At 44.7% G+C, this 19,076-nt stretch overlaps 1 protein-coding gene across 2 annotated transcripts in view; it reads right to left on the bottom strand.

Moving 5' to 3' along the window:
• The window catches only part of LOC135539552 (solute carrier family 12 member 5-like), a 173,845-nt gene extending 158,935 nt beyond the window's left edge, over nucleotides 1-14,910 (bottom strand). For both annotated transcript variants that reach the window (XM_064965487.1, XM_064965488.1), the window contains exon 1: nucleotides 14,624-14,910. In XM_064965487.1, coding sequence (XP_064821559.1) covers nucleotides 14,624-14,678 — 55 coding nt within the window. In that variant the 5' untranslated portion in view covers nucleotides 14,679-14,910. The remainder of the gene's footprint in view (nucleotides 1-14,623) is intronic.
• Between the last annotated feature and the right edge of the window lie 4,166 nt (nucleotides 14,911-19,076).

Below are 19,076 nucleotides of genomic sequence, written 5' to 3'. Positions count from 1 at the left end.
TTCACCTGTCTTTGTGATTGTCTCCACCCACCTCCAGGTGTCACCCGTTTTCCCCATTAGTCCCTGGGTATTTATTCCGGTGGTCCCTGTTTGTCTGTTGCCAGTTTGTCTTGTCAAGTCAAGTCAACAAGTGTCCTTCCGGTTTTGACCATTGCCTTCCTTGATTCTGAACCCGCCTTCCTGCCTGACCACACTGCATGCCCTCGAGCCTACCTGCCACTCTGTAACTTCTGGATACTGATACGGTTAATAATATTTTGTTTGTCCACGACCATTCTCTTGCCTGCCCCTTGGATTATGATTAATATCAGAGACTCAAACCATCTGCCTCCCGTGTCTGCATCTGGGTCTCGCCCTTTGCCCTTAAAGTGCACTATTTTTGACCAGCGCCCTAGGGAACACATACTGAGAGATAACGACTCAGCCTCTTGTGATTGCTTGTTGTTGGTAAGCAAAGCAGGTACAGTGCATACTGTGCCATGCCTACATCAACAAACAAGACCTTCAGAGTAATCACTCTTGCAATTTCCATGTGCCATATAGTTTTCAATTGTGCTGTGATGTTTAAAATACATTTTTAACCTTTCTAATTGCATAGTATCCACAGATTGTGAGCTAAAAATAAATCTTTCCTACGAGTATTGTTATATAACTGACTGATTGACTATGACTTTCCAAATCGCCCAACACTGCTATTTGTAAGGTTCATTTTAAGTGAATGTTGTGAAATTTTAAACATTTCTGATGTACATATTGGCAATACCAGAATATATGGTCTAGTGATTGTCTCTTCGCAGCAAAACTCTACAGAGCTGAGATATTGTATGCCCCAAATATATAGCATTCTGTTGGTGGCATAACTATTTTATAATTTAAATTGAAAAACTCAGTGTTGAATCAAGTGCTGTTTTTTTGTATCAGTTTATATACCATGTGCCTTGGAATCAGTACATTGAAAAATCTCTTCCCATTTACAACCTGTATGGCGCAGCTGTTAACAGTTTTGTCCTCAAATGAAACTGGTATATATTTCTAGTTTCTATCCTTTCCAGTCAATTTGTATCTAACATATGGCAGACAAACAAGTGCTCTACTTTCTGCCTCTTCCACTTGCCTCCATTTTTGCGGCAATGCTGCATCAGTTGGTTGTAACTTTGGATTGAGCAGACATTCCCATATATTTTTGAGAGATGCATATGTGACATAACACCACCATTTTCTATTCATAAAATCATTAATAAATATTTTTTTTTTAATAAACAATGTTTTTTTTATCAATCAGTATATTTGAGTTTACCCTTAATACTGTATTGTTATAATATTTGTTCTTATCTGGAGGATAAAATTGAAATTTAACCAGCTTTGTACCAGGGAACCCCACCCCCCCTGTTCAGCTGAAAACGGTGGCGCAGGGAATGCAAACATATTCTTTAGAAATATTTAACCTCCACACATTAACAAGTCCAATACCTCAAATGAAAGATAAACACCTTGTTCATCTACCCAGGGTGTCAAATATTTCAAATGTTTTACGGCAAAAACACAACATATATTTATGTTAGACCACCACCAAAACAAAGAAAAAAGAGCCATTTTTTCCAGCAAAAGATAAAATGACAAAAGCAGGATTTAAAAAAAAATCAAAGAATGACTACCTTATCTCTGTACTTCATATATTCAATTATCTGTAAGGTCCCTCAGTTGAGCAGTGAATTTAAAACACAAATTCAACCACAAAGAGGTTTTCCAATGCCTCGCAAAGAGGGCACCTATTGGTAGATGGGTAAAAAAAGAAAGAAATTGACTATCCATTTGAGCATGGTGAAGTTAGTAATTACACTTTGAATGATGTGTCAATACACCCAGTCAATGCAAAGATACAGGCGTCCTTCCTCACTCAGTTGCCGGATAGGAAGGAAACCGCTCAGGGATTTCACCATGAGGCCAGTGGTGACATTAAAACAGTTAAAGAGTTTAATGGCTGTGATAGGAGAAAACTGAGGATGGATCAACAACATTGTAGTTACTCCACAATACTAACCTAAATGACAGACTGAAAAGAAGGAAGCCTGTACAGAATACAAAATATTCCAAAACATGCATCCTGTTTGCAATAAAGAAAAACGGCAAAAAATCTAAGAAATTAACTCTATGTCCTGAATACGAAGTGTTAAGTTTCGAGCAAACCAGAACAAAACACATCACTGAGTACCATGATTCATATTTCCAAGCATGGTGTTGGCTGCATCATGTTATGAGTATCTTTCAGCAGGGTAATAACCTAAAAACCAAGGCCAAATATACACTGGAGTTGTTTTCCATGACGACATTGAATTTTCCTGAGTGGCCTGGTTACAGTTTTGACATAAATCGGCTTGAAAATCTATGGCAAGACTTGAAAATGGCTGTCTAGCAATGATCAACAAACAATTTCAAGAATTTGTATTATAATCATTTGCGAATATTATACAATCCAGGTCTGTCAAGCTCTTAGAGACTGACCCAGAAAAACTCACAGCTATAATCACTGCGCAAGATGATTCCAACATGTATTGACTCAGGGGTGTGAATATTTATGTGAATGAGATACACTATTTCTGTACTTCATTATCAATACATTTGCAAACATTTCTAAAAACCTATTTTCACTTTGTCATTATGGGCCATTGTGTGTAGATGGGTGAGACATTTTTTTTAATCCATTCTTTGAATTCAAGCTGTAACACAACAAAATGGGAACAAGTCAACGGGTATGAAGACTTTCTGAAGGCTGTATGTCTGAAACCTTCTCAACCTATTTGAATAACTGTCCAGTAACCTCATCTATTTATGAATGAATCTGTTAATCTCCCATGTATTCACACCTCCATCCATCCACTATTTCTCCCTTTCTTCACACAGTAGTACAGATGCTATGGAGTTAGCTATAGCCCCATTCAGTCTCATTAGCCACAGCCCAGCTACATCCAGTATGTGTGTGTGAGAGAGAGAGGCTTGGCAGTGATGCAGGCTTGCGGGACTGATCCCTGCTCACAGCCCTCCCTCCCAAACCCAATTACAACCCTGTGATTTTGATTCCCCTCCAAGGCTCTATTTTGGGGAATTCAAACATCCACCGCCGATCCGCCTTTCATTCCTCTGCCCACTCATCCCCAGCAATTAATGCTCTTTCTTATATGTTTAGAGATGCGGCAATCCCAGAATCCCGCAGTACACAACAGAGGGATCCTCCCACACAGGCTGTGTCATGTTCTCAGTTTCCTGCGGCTGTAACCGCTGCTTCCTGATTCCCCAGCATCCCAAGCAGACGAATACTAAGTTCCCATATTGCTTACTTCAATACAGCGTCTCCGGAGAGGAGGCATGTCAATGACTCATATTCATGTTGGTCTTGTTATAAAAATCACCTGGCAACACGTACATAAGCACACTCCCATACACACAGATATCCAGCACACCCAATCCAGTTAATTGACTGCGTATGAAAGGAGAAACACACATTCGGTGAGTTACCCAAGCAATTAAATGCAGCAGGAACGAAAACCTCTGTCAAAAAAGCCTCCTTTCTTTTCTAGAGAGAGAGAGAGAGAGAGAGAGTGAGAGCAGAGCATTGACAAAGAAGCTTGTGAGCTTGAGAACAGAAAAACGTGACTATCATGTGAAATGCAAATTAGATAAATCCACTGGGGAAAATGTCAAATTGTGTATTAATGGGCGACTTTCTTCCATTAATTGATTTGCTCTTCAAAGTCAATGCATGATGGGAGACTGTATGGGACAGACTAGTGGTATTTCTCAAGGTTAGCCCACTCATGAAAGGCTGGGTATTTAGATCCTATGGAACACTTCCCACAGCATGGACTGTAACCATGGTAATGCACATTACCCACTGCTGTTTTCCTAGCTCGAGAATTGAAAACAGCTTTAGGAGGACGAGGCACGAGGCAGGGTGGTCCGTTGGTAATGGAGTGTGGATTTCTGTGTTATTTCTCAGAGTTTGTGTTTGGGAGTGGGACTGAAATGGTGGAAATAGGCTCTCAGGCTCACATGAATAACAGTGCAAGATTTGTCTGGCACTGAACAAATGCCCATTGTGGTTCTAGCATTTGCTCTACGTGACGTTGTGGACAGCTGACAAAATTAACTACAATTGTCAACAGAACTCTGCCTTGTGGAGTATGTTTATTCAAACTTATGTTGATATCTAATTATCTAGAAATACATATATTTTCCATTAAATTTTTGCGATGAAATGGATGACTTTATTTGATAGAAATGGCTGTAACTGTCTACATAAAAACTTATGGACTCTAATGCGTTGTTCTTATTATTGTAACAAGTGCGCTGAGAGTCGGGAAGAAAGTTCAGGGAGTGAGTGTTTTAATAAATAAAAGAAACAATGAAAAAAAGAAACAATGCACCGACATGAATACAGAGTCAATAACACCTGAGGAAAGAACCAATGGGAGTGACAAATATAGGAAAGATATAGGGAAGAGTCCAGGTGAGTGTCATGAGGTACAGGTGCGCGAGACGATGGTGACAGGTGTGCTGGATAATCAGCAGCCTGATGTCCTAGCACCCGGAGAGGGAGTATACCTGACAGTACCCACTCCCCGATGCGCGGCTCCAGCTTCCACCAGCTCATCCTGCTCTCATGTCTCAACCGGTCTGTCAGGTTCCCGTGCCCCAGCCGGCGACAAGTTCACGCGCATTAGCAGGGGTGACCAGTCCACTCCTGATCCCCGGGATCGTCCCTTTGGTTTGCGTCCTGCGGCTGGAGCCGAACAAAGGGTGTACTGTCACAAAGGGGGTACTGTCACGTATGGTCTCTCCGGCGCTCTAGGTCACCATAATCCCGTGTATCAGCCGGACTGACAGGTTTCCCGTGCCTCAGCAGAGGTGACCGATCCGCTCCTGATCCCCGGGATCGTCATTTTGGTCAGCGTCGCGCGTCTGGGAGGGGGTACTGTCACGTGTGCGCCCTCTCAGGCCTCCAGGTCACCAGGCTGCTCATTATGGTGCACACCTGTCATTATTACTTATTTTATATACTATACATATTTTCCACCATAATTTGCAAATAAATTCATAAAAAATCCTACAATGTGATTTTCTGTATTATTTTTCTCATTTTGTCTGTCATAGTTGAAGTGTACCTATGATGAAAATTACAGGCCTCTCTCATCTTTTTATGTGGGAGAACTTGCACAATTGGTGGCTGACTAAATACTTTTTTGCCACTCCCTTTGGTTCCTTCCCCAGGCGTTATTGTTTCTGTTTCAGTTTCATGTCCGTGTGCTGTTCGAGTTTCTTGTTTTGTATTATGTTCCATTTATTTTATTAAAACACTCCTGAACTTGCTTCCCGACTCTCAGCGCACGTCGTTACAATGATTAGGGCATATTCATTTGATACTTTAATCACCGATGACTGCATTGAATGTTGTTGTTTTTTTAAAGCAAAACAACCTAAAAAACAAAACAAACAAACAACCAAACAAAACAGGACCTTTAACAGACCAAATAATTAGTCTTCAAATATATAATGCCTGGGAGAGTGCTTTGTACAACTAACAAACATACAATGCAGTCAATGCACTGTGGTGGATTATGATAGAATCCCATTTAAATGTACAGGACGTGCCGTATCAAAATAATCTGTATTAAAAACACAAAGGAACAGGAGTAGCGCATAGATACACCCAGACGTTGCTTAATCAGTGCAGCTGTAGCTTCTCCCAAGATGTTCAAAAGCCTTAGACCACAGCCGCATGTTACATACCTGGCCAATGCATTCTGTTGTGTCTGCCAGGAACTGTAACCTACCTAGGCAACTTCAGGAGTTGGTTCCTGTACAGGAACCAAATCAGCGGGAATTCCAGAGCGCCAACAAATTGTACTCGTTAAAACTCAAGCTTTCATTAAAATTCACATGCAGGGTACTAAATTCAAGCCACACTCATTGTGAATATAGCCAACATGTCAGATTTGTAAAATGCTTTTCGGCGAAAGCATGAGAAGCTATTATCGGATAGCATGCAGCCCCCAGAAACACACAAAGGGGACGTAAACAAAGAAATTAGCGTAGCCGGCGCTACCCAAAACGCAGAAATAAATTTCCCAACGCAACGTAATTTTTTTAAATTCATAAAGTTGCCTATAAACTTTGACAAAACACTTCAACCTACTTCTGTAATCCAAGTGTAGGTATTAGTAAACGTTAATAAACGATCAAATTGATCACGGAGAGATCTGTATTCAATAGCTAGAAGTTTACAAAAAGAATTCCAATTCCTCACGGACATTTTTTTCTGTGGCGCACCTGAAGACCGGATGTGTTAGTGTTATTGACCAATCTAACCAAGGATAAAGTGCCCTGGTAATCACAACACTGTCGACATCATGTGGAATCTGTAGGAATTGCAAACACAGATCCATCATTTATGACAAGCCTTAGACAATACAAACACTGGCGGATGGATTTTTCTTTGTAGATTTTGTGATGAGGTTTTCTTGCGATTTTGACAACGGAACTCGTTCTGTTATAGTCACAGACACCATTGAACCAGTTCTAGAAACTTCAGAGTGTTTTCTATGCACACATACTAATCATATGCATATACTATATTCCTGGCATGAGTAGCAGGACGTTGAAATGTTGTGTGATTTTTAACAGAATTTTGAAAAAAGTAGCACGCTCTCTAACAGGCTAGCTTCATCAATCAGACTGGGTCGTCGGATCAAGAGGTTAGGAGGATTATTCAAATATAAAACTAGCTAGATCCTAAATTCCGCTAAAGTTAAACTTTAACTTAAATGCATTACTAAGTGAACAAGATTATGTTATACTGTTTATGCATTGAATGGCTTTGATGAGTACTTTCTCATCAAATATCGGTGTGATATGAGAGGAGCCTAAAAACCTACAGCTGGCATTCCATAGATAAAATGTGGTGGGTGTAACTGAGATATGGATAGCCTGGGGGAGTAGAACATAATCCTTAATGTGTCTAATCATCCTTGCATCATTGCCTTGATGACAGCTTTGCACACTCTTGGCATTCTCTCAACCAGCTTCATGAGGTAGTCACCTGGAATGCATTTCAATTAACAGGTGCGCCTTGTTAGAAGTTCATTTGTGGAATTTGTTTCCTTAATGCGTTTGAGCCAATCAGTTGTGTTGTGATAAGGTAGGGGTGCTATAGAGAAAATAGACCCTATTTGGTAAAATACCAAGTCCAGGAAATGGCAAGAACAGCTCAAATAAGCAAAGCGAAACGTCAGTCCATCATTACTTTAATATATGAAGGTCAGTCAATCAGGAAAATGTCAAGATCTTTGAAAGTTTCTTCAAGCGCAGTCACAAAAACCATCAAGCACCAGTGATGTCACTGGCTCTCATGAGGACCGCCACAAGAAAGAAAGACTGAGAGTTACCTCTGCTGCAGAGGATAACTTCGTTAGAGTTACCAGCCTCAGAAATTGCAGCCCAAATAAATGCTTCACAGCGTTCAAGTAGCAGACACATCTCAACATCTACTGTTCTGAGGAGACTGCGTAAAATCAGGCCTTCATGGTCAAATTGCTGCATAGAAACCACTATTAAAGAACAACTATAAGAAGAAGATACTTGCTTGTACCAAGAAACACGAGCAATGGAGATGGAAGTGGAAATCTGTCCTTTGGTCTGATGAGTCCAACTTTTAGATTTTTGGTGCCAACTGCTGTGTCCTTGTGAGACGCAGAGTAGATTAACAGATGGTCTCTGCATGTGTTGCTCCCACCGTGAAGCATGGAGGAGGAGCGATGGTGTGGGGGTGTTTTGCTGGTGACACTGTTCGTGATTCTTTTAGATTTCAAGGCACACTTAACCAAAATGGGTACCATGGCCTTCTGCAGCGATACGCAATCCCATCTGTTTTGCGCTAAGTGGGACTATCATTTGTTTTTCAACAAGACAATGATCCAACACACCTCCAGGCTGTGTAAGGGCTATTTGACCAAGAAGGATAGTAATGGAGTGCTGCATCAGATGACCTGGCCTCCACAATCAACCGACCTCAACCCAATTGAGATGATGTTTTGAGATGAGTTGGGCTGCAGAGTGAAGGAAAAGTAGCCAACAAGTGCTCAGCATATGTGGGAACTCCTTTAAGACTGTTGGAAAAGCATTCAAACCGAAACTGGTTGAGAGAATGCCAAGAGTGTGCAAAGCTGTCATCAAGGCAAAGGGTGGTTACTTTTAAGAATCTCAAATATTTAACACATTTTTGGTTACTACATGATTCCATATGTGTTATTTAGTAGTTATGATGTCTTCAGTATTATTCTAAAATGTAGAAAATAGTAAAAATAAAGAAATCCCTTGATTGAGTAGGTGTGTCCAAAATTTTGACTGGTACTGTATGTGTGTGTGCACATGTGTGTGTGTTTGTGTGTCCGTGTGTGTGATAGACTGGTTACGTTGGATATGTTAATTAGTGCTGCATGAGTCAACAGTCTTTTCAGAGAGCCGCCCCATCGTCACTAATTACACACTCCTGCATTTAGAGTTTTAATTGGGAAACCGATCTGTGAATAACACCCCTTTCTATCTGGATTTCAACTGGTGTGGGTTAGCATAATTAGCCAAAATAAGCCTTCATCTGCCCCATCTTTATAAATCTGTGATTGTTTCCATATTTCATTATTACCTTTGTTCAGATTAATTACGCAACATGTAATTATGCTCTATGTGCTCTTGTATGATTTATGAGCCATTGTATTTTTTTCTGAAATTGAGACTTTGATAAATTAGTAATGATTCTCGGGTAATTATGTGCATCGTTGGGGCTTTCCCATGTGGTACTAATGATAACATCACCGTCGAAGTGCTGACCCGTGATGCACCTAGTCGCATCCGCTGAAACAGTCACTGTGTGTGTGTGTCGCACTGTATACACATTTGTCTGTGTGAACATGCATTTGTTTGTGTATAATAGTCAGGGCCGGCTCCATGTATAAGCGACATAAGTGTTTAAAAATTTTTTTTAGGGGGTCTCGACTTACTGTTGAGAGTTAGAATAGAAAAATACACAAGATGCAACTTTGAAATTTAGTTGTGCATCAGCAATTTATCTCTTATTTTGTCAGTCACTAATAGTCACTCAATTAGCCATGTCAGATAACAATTTTTAGATTAGTGAGTTAGTCTAGCCAGCTATCTAAACATGTAGTAATCATGGCCGAAAACCATCCAGGCACGCAGGGCATGTGCACAGGGGCCCTGACCTCTGGGGGGCACCCATTTACTTTGTTAGTCACTCTCACTCAGATATCATAAGTCGTGGCGAAATGTGCAGAATTGCAGGCAATTAGCTTTAAAACGGCAAAGCTGTATTTCCACCTCATGGCAAAATGGGTAGAATTGCAGAAAACCTCCTTTAAAACCGTAACATTTTCTCTGGGCCCCATGGCAAAATGTGTAGAATTGCAGGAAATTACTTTAAAATGAAAGATGTTCTCTCCACCGTCAAGATGGAAAGGGGACACCTCGTCAGTTGCACAACTGAATGCATTCAACAAATATGTCTTCCACATTTTGCCCAACCTCTCTCAATCATCGGTGCCTGGGAATAATTTGTTGTTAGGGGTTAACTGCCTTGCTCAAGGGCAGAATGGCACATTTTTCCACCTTGCCAGCTTGGGGATTCTAACCAGTGCCATTTTGATTACTGGCCAACCAATCTTAACCACTAGGCTACCTACCGGGGGGCCACTTAAAGCTTTGGCCCGCTTGGTGGGGGGGTCCCCAACCAAATCTTGCTTAGGGCCCCCCAAAGGCTAGAGCTGGCCCTAAGTAAAGAACGTGAGCATGTGTATATGTGTGTGTGTGTCTGAGTACCCAGACACAGGTTCAGTACATCTGCCTCCTTGCCACGACAACAAGCGTCTGCGATTCTGTCGTGGCTAGCAATCTCTATCTCTAACTGCGCATTTCGGTTGCAGGTCTCCCACTAGTCAACAGACAGAGAATAATGACGTTCCTTCTACAAAAAAACTCCCTCCATTGGAGAATGCTCGGGGGACTTTTGGCAGTATTACGCAGTCAGCCATAACTAAAAGATCATTAAAGGGCCTGTTTGCAGCAGTAGGCTAAGAGTCTGAATGGATGGGGATCGTCAGAGGCTGCGTCCCAAATGGTACCCTTTGATGAAGCCAGAGTGATGAGAGAGAGTTGTTAACCCCTCTGTCAGAAAGCCCCCAGGCTTTTCAACAGTTGTCTATCTGTTTTTCTTCCCTCATTTCCACTACTATGTGCAAAAACACCTACGTATTAGTGAAAAATCACCTACTTATTAGCGCAATACCTGTTTGTCTTCACCCTTGGAACCAAACATACAAACCTCATCTACATTTTGTGACATCACTCCAAATCACCTAGACAAAATGTGTTATCCCTTAGGGCTGTGGGTGGGGCAATAATTTAGAAAAGTACCTTCAGTGCACAAAGCAGACACACACCATATTGCAATACAATAGATAGTCTAAAACACACAACATTTTGGAAATACAAGTAGTACTTTTGGAGTATTTGGCTGGTTGGATTTTTATTTTGAGGTAGAGGGAGAAGCTATTGCACAAATAAAAAAAAATACAAACATCAATAAATGGATACATTCCAAACAGGCAAGTGAAGTAAACATCTTCTGACTGTACAGTAAATATACATCCCAAATGGTGCCCTATTCCCTTCATAGTGCACTACTTTTGACCAAAGTTCAACAAAGTAGTGCACTATATAGGGAATAGGGAACCATTTTGGATACATCCTATATGCTCTGGACCCATTAGCATGCTAACAAGAACCATATCTCAGGGCCTTATTTGCATATCCAGTCTCCCCTGCGGAATACACAATCAATGTTCAAACTAGGGAAAATAAACAAATCAAATCAAATAAAAAAATTATCACATGCACCGAATGCAACAGGTAGACCTTACAGGTACCTTACAGTGAAATGCTTACTTACAGGCCATTAACCAACAATTCAGTTTTAAGAAAAATACCCCCAAAAAGTATGAAATAAAAGTAACAAATCATTAAAGAGCAGCAATAAAACAACAATAGAGTGGCTAAAACAACAGAGTCAATTTGCGGGGGCACCGGTTAGTTGAGGTAATTGAGGTTATATGTACATGTAGGTAGAGTTATTAAAGTGACTATGCATATATAATAACAGAGTGTAGCAGCAGCATAAAAGTGTGTGTGTGTGGGGGGGGGGGGGGCAATGCAAATACTCTGGGGAGCCATTTGATTAGATGTCCAGGAGTCTTATGGTTTCGGGGTAGAAACTGTTTAGAAGCCTCTTGGACCTAGACTTGGAGCTCTGGTACTGCTTGCCGTGTGGTAGCAGAGAGAACAGTCTATGACTAGGGTGGCTGGAGTTATTGACTCCAGGGCCTTCCTCTGACACCGCCTGGTATAGAGGTCCTGGATGGCAGAAAGCTTGGCCCCGGTGATGTACTGGGCCATATGCACTACCCTCTGTAGTGCCTTGCGGTGGGAAGCCAAGCAGTTGCCATACCAGTCAGTGATGCAAGACGTCAGGATGCTCTCGATGGTGCAGCTGTAGAACAGTGTCCATTTAGAGTATGATGGAGTTCATCAATAAGATTATACAGTCAAAATGTGTTCATATACTCAAATGTTTTATTTAATGATGCATAGTAATCAATGTTTCTGAATTAGCTCAGACCTAAATGTGTTAGCTGTTAGCCAGATAGCTAATGTATGTCCCTAGTTCATGGCCAGGCTAAAATAGATGTGAAAATGTACTTTCTTGAAGGGTGAGCATTTTTCCTTACAAAGGCATCACGGGAAGGAAAACTTTCTCTTCTCGATGTCCTCTAAAAACAACAGAAACGAGAGCAGGCATGTTCACAGCACCTTACACTCTTCACTTGATGAGAGTGGACAGCTACATTTGATGCAGCAACATCCTCCACCCCTCCCGTTCCCCCCTTTCCCACAGACAACAGTTTCCTCTAGCCCTTAAAAAAACAAGGCTTTACAGTCAAAGTCTCTTGATGCAGGAAAAAACTGAGCAAACACACTTGCGGGGCTCCCTTGTTTATTCTACTCTTGATTTTTTTTAAATACTGCAAACAATTAACAATATAACGGCAGATGCAAAATTACAGCTCATAAATATGCAAATGAACGACGCAGAAATTGCATTAAATATATTTCTTCTCTCCCGACCAATGCCTTTCATCTTGAGTGATTACAAGATGCAGAAAATACATCTCCTGGTACTATAGCCTAGCGCTGCCTGAAACCCAGCCGTGTAATGAAGGATATAAATCAGCACCTTGGACAGCGGCAGCAAATGCACCCAGATACAACAAGAGGCTGATTTCAGCACCACAGACCGCACCACGGTGACGTTTCCTGCTGAAACAACCTCTCTCGCTCTGCCTTCCAAAGTAGTAGTATTGACTACACAGAGTTATTCAGGTTTGCCGCACACTGACTCCTGTATGCACAGGATGCATATTGAAGCCTCTGGCTAAATGGAAATGTGTGCTCCTATTCTGAGATCAGTGGACCTTTTCTATCTGCTGCAGTGGGGGGTGCATACACTGAGTGTACAAAACATTAGGAACATCTGCTCTTTCCATGACATAGACTGACCAGGTGAAAGCTATGATCCCTTATTGATGGCACTTGTTAAATCCACTTCAGTCAGTGTAGATGAAGGTGAAGTGACACGCTAATGAAGGATTTTTAAGCCTTGACAGAATTGAGACAGGGATTGTGTATGTATGTGTGCCATTCAGAGGGACAAAAGATGAAAGTGCCTTTGAACGGGGTATGGTAGTAGGTGCCAGGCGCACCGGTTTGTGTCATGAACTGCAACGCTGCTGGGGTTTTCACAGCAGTTTCCCATGTGTATAGTCCACCACCCAAAGGACATCCAGTCAACTTGACACAACTGTGGGAAGCATCGCAGTCAACATGGGCCAGCATCCCTGTGGAATGCTTTCGAACACCTTATAGAGTCCATGCCCCAACAAATTGAGACTGTTCTGAGGTCAAAATGGGGGGAGACTCAGTGCATATCACAGAGCAGGAGATATCCCCTATGTATCTCCTCACAGCCAAGTGCACATTCCGGTGATAAAAGGAAACGGCTTGCCCACTGAGACAATCTGAATTCCATATATGGGCACATACGTAACAAAGTCAATGACCACATATGTTTTTCTGCACACACACACTTGCTCATACACACACACACACACACACACACACACACACACACACACACACACACACACACACACACACACACACACACACACACACAGACACACACACGCACACACACAAATACTTGCTCATACATACGCACACACACACACCCACACACTGTAGTTAAACAGCTAGATTAATACACACGCACATACATACACATACACACACGGTCTCACACACTCACACGCAACAGCGCTCGAGCAGTCAGATTAGCCTGACGCAGTGGGTCTGTTGTTATGCGGGTTTATCTTGCACTCAACAACCTGCCCTTGACGAGGAGCGAAGTGCCGATCACGTTTAAGCGGGTCGCACTCCCCCTCCATCCCCACATGCCCTGTCATAATGCTCCCAAAAAGATGCCCGCATTAAGTTAAATATTCATGTTTTCGAGCTGCCACAGTCTATTTTTTATCATGAAGCCCTCGCAGGTGTGCGAGCTCCGAGCGGGCAGCGGCACTGTGACTGCTTCATCATATGAAACCTGGCACTCCAGCGCATCTGTTGGAGCCCAGGCAGAAATAAGGGAGATTTGTTCACAGAAAACAAAAAAAGTACATGCGAGAGCAAAGGGCAAGCTAAAAACCCAACCCTGCTCAATCCAAGCATGTGAAAACAGACGATTAATAAAACAATTAATCCTACACAAGAACACAACAGGTAATTTAGGTATTTATGGAAAGCCCACTTTTCCCAGCACCTACTGTATGCTGTGGGATGTGACTGATGTGAGGTACAGGAGGAGGATTGGAGACGGGACTCGTTTTGACAGCTAGGGCAGTCAGATTGGCAGTGAGCGACAAGTTGGCATCTGTGTTAGCGAGCGGCGGTGTGCGTGTGCCCACGCTTGCCCGGGCACTGGGCGTCATATGCAGTTTGAGTGTTTAAGGTGCCGTGGTGGTGGACAAGGTGGTTGGGAGGTTTGGGGACCGCTGCACCAGAGCAGTGTGTGTATCTCTGTGTGTGTGTATTTCTGCGTGTATGTCTGTGTGCTGTAATCACCCAGCCGTCGTATATGGGGAGAAACCCATTACTATTCCTGTCACAGCAGCCTTGCAGTAAGAGGAAAAACAGTAAGAGGAAAAGCATCACCCCAAGCAGGCAGGCAAGTAGGCAGACAAATGCATGACGCAGCGACACACTGTATTTCTGTTCGCTACCTTCTGGACGTGTCTGTATGTACCGCACAAATGTGTATGCGTACGTGAGCATGTGGTTATTTATGTGTGTGTGTTTGATTAGCCTATGTGTGTGTTTTTGAGTTTGTGTGCATGTGTGTGTGCATGTGCTTGTGTGTGTGTTTGAGACAGATTCAATCACTCACCCTGGCTGTTGGGTCCCCCGTCCCCTTCCTCTGTGTCGGTCAGGTTGTTAAGCATCCTTGCTCCTCTTTAACAGCTCTACTGGAGAGATACTACAACGGTATCAGCCCCTCTCCTGTCTTCTCCTCTCAAAACAATGCAGAACAAACAAAGTAGAAAAATAAGCCAGAGATGCTCTCCTCTGGTCCTGCCTCCCCTATGTGATGCTCAGCAGAGGAGAGAAGAGAGTTGGGCGAACAAGAACGAGTCCTTGTTTTCTCTCTCTCCCCCTTTGCAGATCCTCCTCTTGTCGTCTCCTCACTGGCTTGTAAGTGTGACTCTATTGCTCTCTCTCTCCAGGAGGAGGAGGGAAAAAGAGAGGGAGGCTGCAATAGTTTAGTGGATGATGGAACGCCTAGAAGCAGCACAGTCACTATCTCTCCCTCCCTCCCACTCACTTACTCACTCACTCACTCACTCACTCACTCACTCACTCACTCACTCACTCACTCACTCACTCACACACAGACAAGCACACACACACTCTCTCTTTCTTTCTGCACAACCAACGTCACCTCATCATAATCAGTGTAATTCTGCTTGCCAAATTGATCACACATTCAAAGGGTATTATTGCATATCCCTTCCTCTCTCTTCCTCTTTCTTTGCCTCCCTGTCTCCCTCGCTCTCCCTCTCTTCACAGTTGTCATATGGGAAGGTGATTGGAGAGGGACGACTCGGCAGTGTTTGAAGAGCGAGCGCTAACCTTCCTCAGCTCTCTGCCGCTCCACTTTGGTGTTCCTGTCCAACGCAAAATGCATCAAAGTTTCTTCATGACGCCTTTGTAATAAACTTTTGCTCGCAGGCGCTGGTCGCTTTAATGTCAAATGCAAATAACACATTGCGTTTCCATCACAAGTTAGGGCTTTTTGAACAAGCACAATCAATATGATCTGCGTTCAAGCGCAGTCACAGCAAATGAGGACACACGCTCGTACTGGCACACACACCTGGAAGCATGAACACACACACATGGAAGCATGAACACACACACATGGAAGCATGAACACACACACCTGGAAGCATGAACACACACACATGGAAGCATGAACACACACACATGGAAGCATGAACACACACACACATGGAAGCATGAACACACACACATGGAAGCATGAACACACACACACGGCCAACTGAGGGTCTCCATGGATATTATCTTAATCCTCTCTCTTTGATCCTGTTTTTGTAACGGTTCTCGTCTGTCGAAGGAGAAGCGGACCAAAATGGAGCGTGGTATTTCTGATACATGTTTAATGACGAAAAAACGAATAATACAAAAACAACAAACGGAACGTGAAAACTTATACAGCCTGTCTGGTGACAACAAACACAGAGACAGGAACAATCACCCATGAAACACTCAAAGAATATGGCTGCCTAAATATGGTTCCCAATCAGAAACAACGATAATCACCTGCCTCTGATTGAGAACCGCCTCAGGCAGCCATAGACTATGCTAGACACCCCCAAGACAAAACACACCACAAAAAACCCATGTCACACCCTGGCCTGACCAAATAAATGCAGACAAACACAATATACTTCGACCAGGGCGTGACAGAACCCCCTAAGGTGCGGACTCCCGGACGCACATCAAAACAATAGGGAAGGGTCCGGGTGGGCATCTGTCCATGGTGGCAGCTCCGGCGCGGGACGTGGACCCCACTCTATCAATGTCTTAGTCCCTCCTCCTCGCGTCCTAAGATAGTCCACCCTCGCCGCCGACCATAGCCTAGTAGTCCTCACCCAGAACCCCACTGGACTGAGGGGCAGCTCGGGACTGAGGGGCAGCTCGGGACTGAGGGGAAGCTCGGGACTGAGGGGAAGCTCGGGACTGAGGGGAAGATCGGGACTGAGAGGAAGCTCAGGCAGGTAGTTGGATCCGGCAGATCCTGGCTGGCTGGCGGTTCTGGCAGATCCTGGCTGACTGGCAGATCTGGAAGAGTCTGGCTGACTGGCGGATCTGGAAGAGTCGGGCTGACTGGTGGATCTGGAAGAGTCTGGCTGACTGGCGGATCTGGAAGAGTCTGGCTGACTGGCGGATCTGGAAGAGTCTGGATGACTGGCGGATCTGGAAGAGTCTGGCTGACTGGCGGATCTGGAAGAGTCTGGCTGACTGGCAGATCTGGAAGAGTCTGGCTGACTGGCAGATCTGGAAGAGTCTGGCTGACCGGCGGATCTGGAAGAGTCTGGCTGACTGGCAGATCTGGAAGAGTCTGGCTGACTGGCGGATCTGGAAGAGTCTGGCTGACTGGCGGATCTGGAAGAGTCTGGCTGACTGGCGGTTCCTGGCAGACTGACGGCTCTGGCTGCTCCATGCTGACCGGCTGCTCTGGCTGCTCCATGCTGACTGGCGGCTCTGGCTGCTCCATGCAGACTGGCAGCTCTGGCGGCTTCTTGCAGACTGGCAGCTCCTTGCAGACTGACAGCTCTTTGCAGACTGGCAGCTCCTTGCAGACTGGCAGCTCCGTGCAGACTGGCAGCTCCTTGCAGACTGGCAGCTCTGGCTGCTCCATGCAGACTGACAGCTCTGGCTGCTCCATGCAGACTGGCAGCTCTGGCTGTTCCATGAAGACTGACAGCTCTGGCTGCTCCATGCAGACTGACAGCTCTGGCTGCTCCATGCAGACTGGCAGCTCCTTGCAGACTGGCAGCTCCTTGCAGACTGACAGCTCTGGCTGCTCCATGTAGACTGGCAGCTCTGGCTGCTCCATGCAGGCTGGCAGCTCTGGCTGCGCTAAACAGGCAGGAGACTCCGACAGCGCTGTAGAGGCGGAAGGCTCTGGCAGCGCTAAACAGGCGGGAGACTCCAGCAGCGCAGGAGAGGAGGAAGGCTCTGGCTGAGGTGAACAGGCGGGAGACTCTGGCAGCGCTGTAGAGGGGGAAGGCTCTGGCTGCGCTGAACAGGCGGGAGACTCCGGCAGCGCAGGAGAGGAGAAAGGCTCCGGCAGCTCTGAACAGGTGGAAGACTCCGGCAGCGCAGGAGAGGCGAGGCGCACTGTAGGCATGATGCGTGGTGCTGGTGGTACTGGGCCGAGGACACGCACAGGAAGCCTGGTGCGGGGAACTGCCACTGGAGGGCTGGTGTGTGGAGGTGGCACAGGATGGGCTAGACCGTGAAGGCGTACTGGAGATCTTGAGAGCAGTGCTGGCACAGTACGTGCAAGGCTAGGGATGTGCACAGGAGGCCTGGTGCGTGAGGCTGGCACCAACTTCACCAGCCGACTAACATGCACCTCAGGACGAGTATGGAGCGCTGATCCAGGTGCCATCAAATCACCGACACGCTCCGTCGGGCGAATTCCATGCAAAAAGCACCAACACAGCAACTCCCTCATTTCTCTCTCCTCCAATTTCCCCATTAACTCCTTCACAGTCTCTGCTTCGCTCACCTCCAACACCGGCTCTGGTTCTGGTCTCCACCTTGGCTCCTCACGATAAACAGGGAGAGTTGGCTCAGGTCTGACTACTGACTCTGCCACACTCTCCCTGAACCCCCCCCCCCCCAAGAGATTTTTGGGGCTGACTCTCGGGCTTCCATCCGCGTCGCTGTGCTGCCTCCTCATACCGGCGCCTCTCCGCTTTCGTCGCCTCCAGTTCTTCTTTGGGGCGGCGATATTCTCCCGGCTGATCCCAAGGTCCATCTCCATACAATTCGTCCTCCCATGTCCATTCCTCTCTTTGTTTCTCCTGCTGTTTCTGTTGCCTGTTACCACGCCGCTTGGTCCCGTTGTGGTGGGTGATTCTGTAACGGTTCTCGTCTGTCGAAGGAGAAGCGGACCAAAATGCAGAGTGATATTTTTAAGACATGTTTAATGACGAAAAAACGAACAATACAAAAACAACAAACGGAATGTGAAAACCTATACAGCCTATCTGGTGACAACAAACACAGAGACAGGAACAATCCCCCATGAAACACTCAAAGAATATGGCTGCCTAAATATGGTTCCCAATCAGAGACGATAATCACCTGCCATAATCACCTGCCTCTGATTGAGAACCGCCTCAGGCAGCCATAAACTACGCTAGACACCCCCAAGACAAAACACACCACAAAAAAACCCATGTCACACCCTGACCTGACCAAATAAATGCAGACAAACACAATATACTTCGACCAGGGCGTGACAGTTTTAAGGGTGATACAGAGAGCTTTCTACCCACCCAGGGGGATTCTAAACCATACACTCCATATTCATGGGTCAATCAGTGGCGTGTAATCAGGGATGCCAAGCGAAGCCGGGCTTCGCCAAAAAATTGCACTCATAAAACAATATAAATTATAAAAACATTTAAATATTCAGGTTCATCTCTCTGTGTTTTCATAATTTTCCGTCAATTCGCAAGTGGCTGAATCTCACCGGAGAAATCATCCGCATGAGGGGAACAGCGCCCCTCTGTCTCTGTAGC

This window comes from Oncorhynchus masou, chromosome 5, assembly GCF_036934945.1.
Source record: "Oncorhynchus masou masou isolate Uvic2021 chromosome 5, UVic_Omas_1.1, whole genome shotgun sequence".
Classification (NCBI taxonomy): domain Eukaryota; kingdom Metazoa; phylum Chordata; class Actinopteri; order Salmoniformes; family Salmonidae; genus Oncorhynchus; species Oncorhynchus masou.
The sequence above is the reverse complement of the archived record's forward strand: the minus strand, read 5'-3'. Positions and strand labels throughout refer to the sequence as shown.